At 54.1% G+C, this 9,077-nt stretch overlaps 1 protein-coding gene across 1 annotated transcript; it reads right to left on the bottom strand.

Annotated features, from left to right (window-relative positions):
- On the bottom strand, positions 1-9,077 carry CDT1 (chromatin licensing and DNA replication factor 1). Its single transcript, XM_073308193.1, has 10 exons — positions 8,025-9,077; positions 6,939-7,097; positions 6,229-6,449; positions 5,042-5,236; positions 4,011-4,156; positions 3,288-3,391; positions 2,486-2,674; positions 2,048-2,182; positions 1,751-1,952; positions 1-891 (listed from the first exon to the last, which is right to left on the bottom strand). Exons 1-10 carry the CDS (start codon positions 9,060-9,062, stop codon positions 728-730), a joined length of 2,553 nt encoding a protein of 850 aa, XP_073164294.1. The 5' UTR covers positions 9,063-9,077; the 3' UTR covers positions 1-727.

Here is a 9,077-nt window from a genome sequence, read left to right as displayed (position 1 = left end):
AATCATTTAAAAGTTTAATACCAACACATTTCAACAATGTCAGAGCTGGAGTGGTCTGAGATGCACTCTCTCTCTCTCTGTAAAACAGAACAGATTAAAAGAGCCCCTGGGATTTTTCCTTTCCAAAGGAAATTCCATTTTTCTTATTTCTCACTTTCTAGAAATGGCGTATGATCCCATCCACCCCCACAACACCTTCAGCTAATGGAAGAAATGGATGCAAGTTGTCATACTGGAAACTTGTTCAAGGGAATTAAACATTACAACATTGCTCAGAGAGGGGGGTCTGGCTTATGTAACTAAGGCCATGCCAGCCAGAGATGCTCAAACACCCCTGGCTCCCACTGTGGCCCGAGGAGTTTTATTTGTTGTATGAAGTTGCCCATAGTAACTAAGCAGTCAGAGCTAAAAAAAGGGAGCAATTTAGGTAGGAAAGCCAAATGCAACCTCCTACTGAAGGAAGGCATGCAGTAGTGAACATAACCTATTAGCCCTCATATTTGAGGGCCAGGGGAGTTGCCCAGAACTGTGCCAAAGGAACAACTTCAGATCCAAGAGGCTTGTCTACCTTCTTGGTTTCTTGTGCATAGGTAGGAACGAGAGAGGTCACAAGCAGCCCAAAGGGGAGTTCTCTGCAAGACCTTAAGAGGGACACATCTCTGCTACATTCAGAGGCACATCTAATTAAGATCAGGATCTCACCCCCAGCCACTCCCTCCCCCCGGAATCAGAGCTTCTCCTCCTCCTTAATTATCCTCCTCAGTCTCTCCATAATGACATTGAGGTCCATGCTCTTGTCCAGCTTGATGTAGGTGTCTTTCCTGATCCGATGGATGATGACCCAGTCAGGCAACAACTCCGAGAACAGGTGTAGGTGTTTCTCCATTTCACCTGCAGAGAACCAGAAGTGATCAGCAAGTTAGTTTCAAACAGCTTCTCCCAGCTGTCAGCCAGTGTGTTACACAATGGGCAGCAGTTCTGGCTTCTGCTCCCTACCCAAATCACAGAACCACGCAGGTGAAATTCCTCCCAGCCATTGCTTCCAGGCTTTGAGCTTAGCCATCAATTACACAGCTGTGCTTGGCACTGCTGGTACACAGGAACGGAAGCAATACAGGGCAGGGAAGCCCTATAAAAATATTCCCACTCCTCTCTCCATCAGATTACAGCCGTTATTTGAGGAGTTCAGACTACCCCAGGGTTTCCCATGTCTGGGGGAGAGGCTACAGAACTCACAATACCAAGCCGATGAAGCAGTGTCAGCTTCTACATTGGCAGGCAAACTAGTCTCTGGGGGAGGGGTGCAGCAGCTAGGCATTCTGGGGGAGCATAGAGATGCCGGATAAAGACTAGACCCTTAGCTTCCACCAAGGTAGGGTCTTAGGGAGACCACTGAGGGAAAATGAATTATTTACTATTGTTCCATTGACAGGATAAGCACTGTTCCAGGATTCCATCAAGACCAGCACGAGGAGCATGAGTTAGAAGTGAGGCTAGAAAGTAAAGGTTCTGTCCATAGGGATCCTCCAACTACAGCTAACTCCAGGATAGCGTTGCAGCTCCCAAAAATGTATTGTTTAACATGGTAGCCATAGCAACCTCTAGAGGTAAGTAGGTATTACGGTACCCATTCAGTGCTTCCTAGCATTCAGCTCTACCTTCGCTCCGCGGTGGCAGGAGATGTTGGATTTTGTGACTCAGAACCTCACATGCCAGAGGCAAAAACCCCTTTCCAATCCCCCTCTATTACCAGCAGTCATTGTGGTACAGTAGCTGTCGAGCATCCGCGCACATGCCACCTCTGCAGTCAGCGCCTGCTTCTTTTCAGCCACGAACACATTGCGCAGGAAGCGTGCCATCTCTGGCAGCCGTGAGATCATGACGAGCCGCTCCTCCTGTTGTGGGTTCCGGGTCATCAGAGCCTGCAGTTTCTGAGCCTCCTTTGCTCTGATCTAAGGGAACAGAAGTTAGTGGGGGTTGGGTCAGACACTCTCCAGACCCCCCTTGTCGGGGACACTCCCTCTGCAGTCACAACCAGGTTACTCACCCTTTCTAGCAGGGCCTGGGACACTCCTTTCAGGGCACTGGAGGTGTTGGCCGTGCATGTTGCTTTGGGGGCCTCATGCTCTCCTGGGCTGGTTTCAGCTGTTCTTAGAGCCAGGTTGGCAAGAGCCTTTTCCATCTGTTCACACAAAGGAGAGTCAGAAGTCTCATGCGGGAGCTGCAAGGTGTACCCAGGGAGCCTATGCTTGAAGCTAGGGGCACGGTTCCCAACTGCAGGTTAACAGTTCAGGGTCTTTGATCAATAGCAGGGAAGAGTCTAAGATGGAGTTTCCTCCCCAGGGAGGAGTGGGTGCTTGAGTATTACTGCAATTGGGTCACAGGAGTACCAGTGATCCCACAGATGTGAGAGGGGGTAACAAGTTCTTCACAACCATCCAGTATTGGTGCTGTGTACTCCATCCTAAGCATCTCTGTCCCTTACCTTTGGGGTCATCATGCTCTGGGCCTTGGTCAACACCTCCTGTGCCGTGGTCAGCTTGTCCACCTGAGGGGGCCGGGGCAGCTCAGCTGGTATGATGTCTGGCACCTCGTCTACATTGAAGCGAGGGTGCCATCTAGTCAGCTTGTCATCTGGTATGACCATTGTGGGGTTGAGGGAAGCCATGAACATCTGGAGTGAAAAGAGTTGTGTGTCAGCCACTGCAAGTCAGATACCCAATAAGAGTTTGGTTTTGTTACCCTTGAGCTAGATCCATTACCTCACCGCAGTGTTGTGCTTTTAGCAGAGTTTAGTGTCATGTATCTATGAGAAACCAGAGCCAGGAGAGTCCAGGACAAGTCTCTCTCCCTAGGAGAATCCTGATCCTTGTCTCAATGTTTCAGATTTTCTCCCCTCCCTGCCTAGGATTCCACAGACATGAATGGTTTGGTGGTCCAACTATGTACTTTTATTTTGGATCCCAGGCCCCTCAGTTAAGTGGATTCTTATCTCTGCCTCTAGATATCAAAAAAGTGTCTTGGGGAATCCCAGATCCCTGAAGGTGAAAGACAGCAAGTGACCTAAGAAAGAGCAGGTCTCATCATTGCATGATGGGGAGTTTCTGAATTGGAGAGATTGTTAAGGAGGCGATGGCTTAGCTTCACGAAGTACAGGAGAACGCAGCACCCCCGAACGGTAGTAAGGTTCCAGCTGGCTGCATGCACAGATGGCAGATTCACTCAGTCGGCATGGCCCCTGGTCTATACCAGTCTCCCCAGGATACCAAAAACACCGAGCCATTCACCTTGTGGTGCTGTTTGACAACGTTCAACAAGTTCCTGCCGAATACCCTCCTGCGTTCCAGCAAGCGCGACGCTGACAGGTGCGGGCAGCCATCTACCTTCTCCTCTGGAGACAAGAGAGGTTCCCTCATTATCCCCAGGTCCTGAAACTGGGGAAGCTACAGGGGGAAGAACTGGCTGCAGTACCCCAGGGCTGACACATGCCATCACACTGCGGCAGCTGTAAGTACAGGAGCGTGAAGCAACACAGCCTCAAGGACACCAGACTTGATTGTCAGCTTCAGAGCCAGCCCTCCGCCCCCGCCTGCTGCATCACAGGGAAACAAACAGAACAGCACCTGGATGAGTGCAGAGCACCAGCGTAGCCAGAACTGGGAATGCCATCAACAGGTTATGTTCTGAGCCGAGTTTCAAAGGAACCCCTGGGAAAGACGACAGGCTTCGAGATCCATTGCCAGGCCAATAGTTTTACATGTCTGGCCCACTGCTGGAAGAGGTCAGAGCTGCTCCCCACTCTGCCCACGTTCAGGGAACCAGCTAGTCAGATGGTCTCAGTTCCGTCAGACACAGTGAACTCGTTTGGGGGGAAAAGGTTTCCAGAGACCCAAACATCCTTTCCCAGCAAGCACCATTAGGGATCAGGTCAGAGAGAGAGCTTAGAGCCCAGCCTGCCAGCAAGGTCTCCTCCACAAGGGCTCGGTCAGACAGTATGCTGCAGCACGTACCTTCCCCCAGCACTGGCTCTATGGTGAGCTGGTAGCTGGATTTCTTCCAGAAATTGCTGAAGGTTGGGATGTTCCTCTCCTGGCGGAACTTGTACGAAGTGGGGTACACGGCTTTGATCTGACCCACATTCCTCTCTTCAAACTGCCTGTGGCATTGCAGGAAGAGTCGGAAATTAGGTAGCAGCACGGACACAAATGAGCATCAGCAACAAGTGCTTAAACCCAGCAGCCCCGATGGAACCCAGAGCAAAGGGGGGCCCCGGGAATCAGACTCCCACGCGACACGCAGGGTACTAGCAGTCAGAGTCCCTGCCTGCAATACGTATGGGAGTGAACAGCAAAGGACAGAGGAGCTGCAAGTTAAAGAGCAAATCCTGTCCTGGGAAGTGGTCTGAGTACAGGTCCAGGAGCCAAGGGCTCTCCTGGTCCAATCCCAGTCTTGACATAAGCTTCTTCTGTGGCTTTAGGCAAGTCATTTAATGCCTGTGCCTCTGGTCTGCTCTCTGTGACGTGGAGACAGTCAGGGTTTTCCCCTGTGACGGGAAATAGATTTGTAAGAGGTGCTGCAGGTACCGCAGCAAGGAGTGAGTCACTCCACACGCTCCAGCCAAGTCTCCCTTGTGCCAGCATCAAAGACTCCTCCCCCACCCACATGGGCACATCCAGCAATGCCAGTCCTCAGCTATGCTGAGCCCTTCCTCATTTAGAGGAAAACGTTACAACCAGAATTTATCACAGGCAGCCAGAACAGGTGGAAGCCCCCTCCCCCTCAACCCTTCCATGTATGCTTCTATAGGTCCCTCTTTGCAGGTTTGGGAAGTCTGCATGAGAAAGCCCTTCCAGTGCACTTGAATCCTGACCTTCTTAGATGCTGCTCATTGTGCATCTGCTTTGTACTAGGCACAAAACTGGGAAAGTTCACAGCTGTTATGCTGCTGGCACAATTACAGGGAATGCCGAATGCGGAGTCCTACAGCGCTATAGCAATTCCTCGTACATAGAGCTACCCACCATCAGGAGGAGGAACTTACTTGTGCATTATATCTTGGACACCCTGTTTGACTTTGGCAAAGGTTACCGTCTCGGAGCGATTGAAGAGCATCCCCACAATGGTGTCCATGCTGCGGAACATCTCTGCCAGTACTTTGTATTTATAGGGCAGCGCGAGACCGGGGGGAATATCCTGAGCAAGGGTGTGGAATCGCTGATAGGCAGGTGCCCTCTCACTGATAGAAGGGAAAAGTGACCAGGAATTAGACCCACAACAAGTAGCTTCAACATGAGATTAACACCAGGTGTCTGTGAGCACGTGTGTGAACAGACTGGCTCTTGGTTTGCTACTCAGAAAGGAGGTCAGTAGGAAAGCCTGCTAGTTTCAGGTGTGGTAGAAATCTCTGTTGAGTCCATGCTGACATGGCGATTTGATGTTCATACAATCCCCAACCTCTGCAATCTTTTGCCTCTATGTTCTCCAAGGGCCAATCCTGTGCTGGCAGGATGGGGATGGATTAGAGGAGCTGAAAAGGTCCAGCTCAGATTCTGAGGCTGTGCTACACATTCCAGAGGCAGAGAGTTTCTTTTCCTAGCCGTCAGAATAGAAAGAAGATACGTGCGAGTTGCATCCCAAGTTCACGACAGCATCTGTGTAGTGCTTTCTTCAAGTGACCCTGCTGAAGTCTTCCCCCACCCTGACTCTGCTTCAATGGAGAAGCCCGCTCACTTTTGCTGTCCAGAGCATAGGCAGCCGCAGGTCACCCCTCAGGGATCACTCGCGCAATGCCATGTCAGTGCCCAAGAGTGGACATGCTCAGAAGTAGCCTCTCGGTTTAAACCATTTAGTGCTGGCGCACATATTTGTGTGAACGAGGCAAGCAGGCTCTCACTTCTGGAGCGGAGATGTTTGGTCTCCGAGTAGAAAGATCCCATCTATGCTGAACCCCAACTACTGGGTATTAAACATCAGAAACAGATGTTTGAGAGACCACTGGAGAGCTGCAGCATTTTGCTACCCAAGTGCCTTGGGCTACATTCTACCTCTGCCTCGTAGGTGGTAATTAGCCCTTCAGGAAACCCAGAGCAGCCTTAGTTTTACCATCGCTGACTACGCCAATTAACTGGAACCCCAGGTCTATTGTCCCAGACTTTGTTTCAGCACCAGGTTAAACACACACTGAAGGTGAAGTTCCTATTCCAGCTATCCCCAAAGTTGGCTTCTCACCTGGCTTCCACGGTTGGCTCACAGGTCTCTTTGGATGGTTGCAGTCCAGATCCCTTCCCCTCCTCTGCCTTCCTGTTGCGGATTTTGGATTCTAGCTCCTGCACTTGTTTCAAGCGGCTCTTCAAGTCACTGCAGGTCTCAGAGGGGCAAGCTGGCAGTTTGGCTTTCCGAGTCAGCTCCTGGAGTCTCTGCAGGCGGTGTTTCAGCTCCTTGGATGAGACCTGAGATGGGGAGTGGGAAGGGAACAGATACAGGACTCTCAGAATGGGAAGATTGTTTACAAGTAATGCTCAGTTGTTATTCTGGACGGGGCTGGAGGGTTAGCATAGCTCCAATGGTCACTTATACTCCTACAGAATCATGTATTTAGCATGCAGGGGGCCAATCTAGGTACAGCACACTTGCTGAACATACCAGGCACGTGCTGGTATCTCAAGGACGCCAGAGGTGGGTTAGTGAGAAGAGAATTCATAAGGGATTCGGCAGGAATTCTACCCCGACCCAGCTTGTGAGCAGAGGGAGCTGTTACATCCCCCCTTGGTGTTAACATGCATTTAGATGCCGCTGCAGAGCTAAGAGTGATGGGGTTTGTATCCCCATCAAGCCACTTTGAGGGAGAGCGTGCAGAAGAGCGCGGAGTTATTAGCAGAGCTCACTCAGTGGAGCCCCTTCCCAGTCTCAGGGAGAGAAAACTCACAAACTTTCCATACCTGCTTAAAGCTTATGTTTCCCCCTAGCGTAGCCAGGCCAGACTGCAGCCCACTTTCTGGACCTGGTGAGAGGGTCCCATTCACCAGGTTCTTCACATTCTTGTCAAGGGATGACGGGGTTGGGGGTCTGAGGGCAGCACTGGAGCAGGGGCTGGAAACCTGCAACCGGAATTTGTTGTTAGAATGTTTTGCCTTCACTGCCTGGCTGTTACTCACCAAGGAGTCTCCCTGCATCAGTGGAAGATAAACCTTCCTATGGCTCCGAGTCAGCATGTCCGCTAGAGCTCGAGTCAAAGTCAGATTTTCTAATACCCAGTGAATCCAGGTCCGAGCAGTGCGGTGCAACTAACAGACAGCATTCGTTCTTTGACTCCCCCACTCCCCAAACACACACACGCTGTCTCAGCAGCCCTGCACCAGCGATTACAGACTGGGATTAGGAATTCCATCCCTGGCCCAAAACGTTTTCTACACTAGTTCTACTCCACCAAGTTTTGCAACATCCGAAACCCTAGCAGAGATGGGCCACCAGCTGCTGCAGGCTGTTAATACTGAGTCACTGCCCTTATCAAAGCAGATCTAATCTCCAGAGTGCACAAAATACCAGCAGCCTGTCTACACTAGAGCTCCCAGCGTGCTTAACACCAGGATGAGCAACAAGGGACGAGTCCTTCCTTCCTTCCCTCCTGTAAGCAGGACCCCGGAGAGCCCAGCAATTTGAGTTTATTACAAACGCTATTGCTCAGGTTTGTTGCCCGCAGGGATGTGCCCTGTCTGCTTCAATGGGGTGTGAAGTAGGAAGCACAACGGCAAGGTGAAAAGACACGCTGTTAATGGTTTCCCTGCTGATATTTTGGGCACTGGATCTTCAGCGCAGGCCGGAGGGGGCCAGGGGAGCAGCTAGGGGCCTGTCCTACTTCTTGCCAGCACAAGCGGTACGGAAGGTCCCAACAGGCCTCAGACCCCGCGCTGCCCAGAGGCCCCCAGGACAAAGGGAACCCACCCAGATCTGCGGGGCCAAAACTGCCCCCGTCCAGGGGTCTCGCGTGGGTCTGGGCTGGCCAAGGGCCTTCAGGGGGTACCTACCGTGACTGCCGCCTCCTGCTCTGTACCCTGGTGATCTGCATCTGCGGGCAGTACGAGCTTCTTCCTGGCCCCTCTCTTGCGGGTCTCCCGGGGCTGGAGGCCGGCTGGCGGGTCGGCGTTTCGCTCCGCTTCCGCTCCAGGATCCAGTTCCTGTCTACACCGCTTTCTGCCCGTGGGTGTCCGTGCCGGGGGTTGTGGGCAGCCGGGATCGGGGCGCCCCGGGGTGCGGGGCGAGGCCAGCAGCTGCTGCTGCTGGGGGCTCAGCGGAGGCAGCCCGGCTGCGGCGCTCACCGCCGCCCGATCGTCATTTCCCAACCCGCCCAGCGTGGCTCCGGGGCTGGCTTCCCGGAGGCTCCCTGCCGGGATCGCTAGCGGGGCCGCGTTGGGCCGGCTTCTGGAGCCGGCGGCCCGGCGCTTCTCGCCGGCCGCGCCGCCCACGGGCTGGGTTTTCCGCCGCTTGCTGCCCAGCGGCCCGTCCCGGGCGGGGTTTTTGCTGTGCGGGAAGAAATCGGTCACCCTGCGCTGAGCCATCCCGGCGGGGCCGGTTCCGGGGGGAGGCCGGCGCGGGTGGGCGCTCGGACGGACCTGGCCCGGCTCGGCTCGGCTCGGCCCGGCTCGCTGGGAGGTCCGCGCGGTCGGACGGTGCTGGCCGGGCCCGGCTCGCTGGAACGTTGGCGCGGCCCCGCGTTCCACCGCGCGCCGAATGTAGCCACTTTCCGCGGGAGCCCCGCCCCCCCCTGGCGGCGGGCAGCTGCGCACAGGGTGCCGCGCGGGAAATTTGGCGCCAGTTTTCTCGGGAAGGCGCCGCCCGCCGCCCCTCTGCGCCCGCGGGGGCCCTTGCGGGCGGCCCGGGCAGAGGCGGGGCGCGCGGGGGTCCTCCGCCCGCGCGGACACCGCCGCCCTTTGGGGCGGAAGGATGGTGCCGTGGTCCGGCGCCCGGCTGGGGCGAGGGGAGGTCTGGAGTGGAGTCTTTGCTCTGGCACCGAGTTCCCCTGGCACCTTGGGCAGGTCACTTAGCCCCGCTGGGGGTAATGACATGAGGAGCGTTAGAGA

This window comes from Lepidochelys kempii, chromosome 12 (genome assembly GCF_965140265.1).
Source record: "Lepidochelys kempii isolate rLepKem1 chromosome 12, rLepKem1.hap2, whole genome shotgun sequence".
Taxonomy (NCBI): Eukaryota; Metazoa; Chordata; order Testudines; family Cheloniidae; genus Lepidochelys; species Lepidochelys kempii.
This window is presented reverse-complemented; position numbering and strand designations above follow the sequence as displayed.

Excerpts from the sequence above, each read along its gene's own strand:
- CDT1 (XM_073308193.1), bottom strand. The coding sequence starts at position 9,062 with ATGTCATTACCCCCAGCGGGGCTAAGTGACCTGCCCAAGGTGCCAGGG. Across the intron at positions 5,237-6,228 it reads GAGCCAACCGTGGAAGCCAG|TGAGAGGGCACCTGCCTATC; the intron begins GTGAGAAGCCAA and ends CCCTTCTATCAG. Across the intron at positions 2,675-3,287 it reads TTGTCAAACAGCACCACAAG|ATGTTCATGGCTTCCCTCAA; the intron begins GTGAATGGCTCG and ends TTTTCACTCCAG.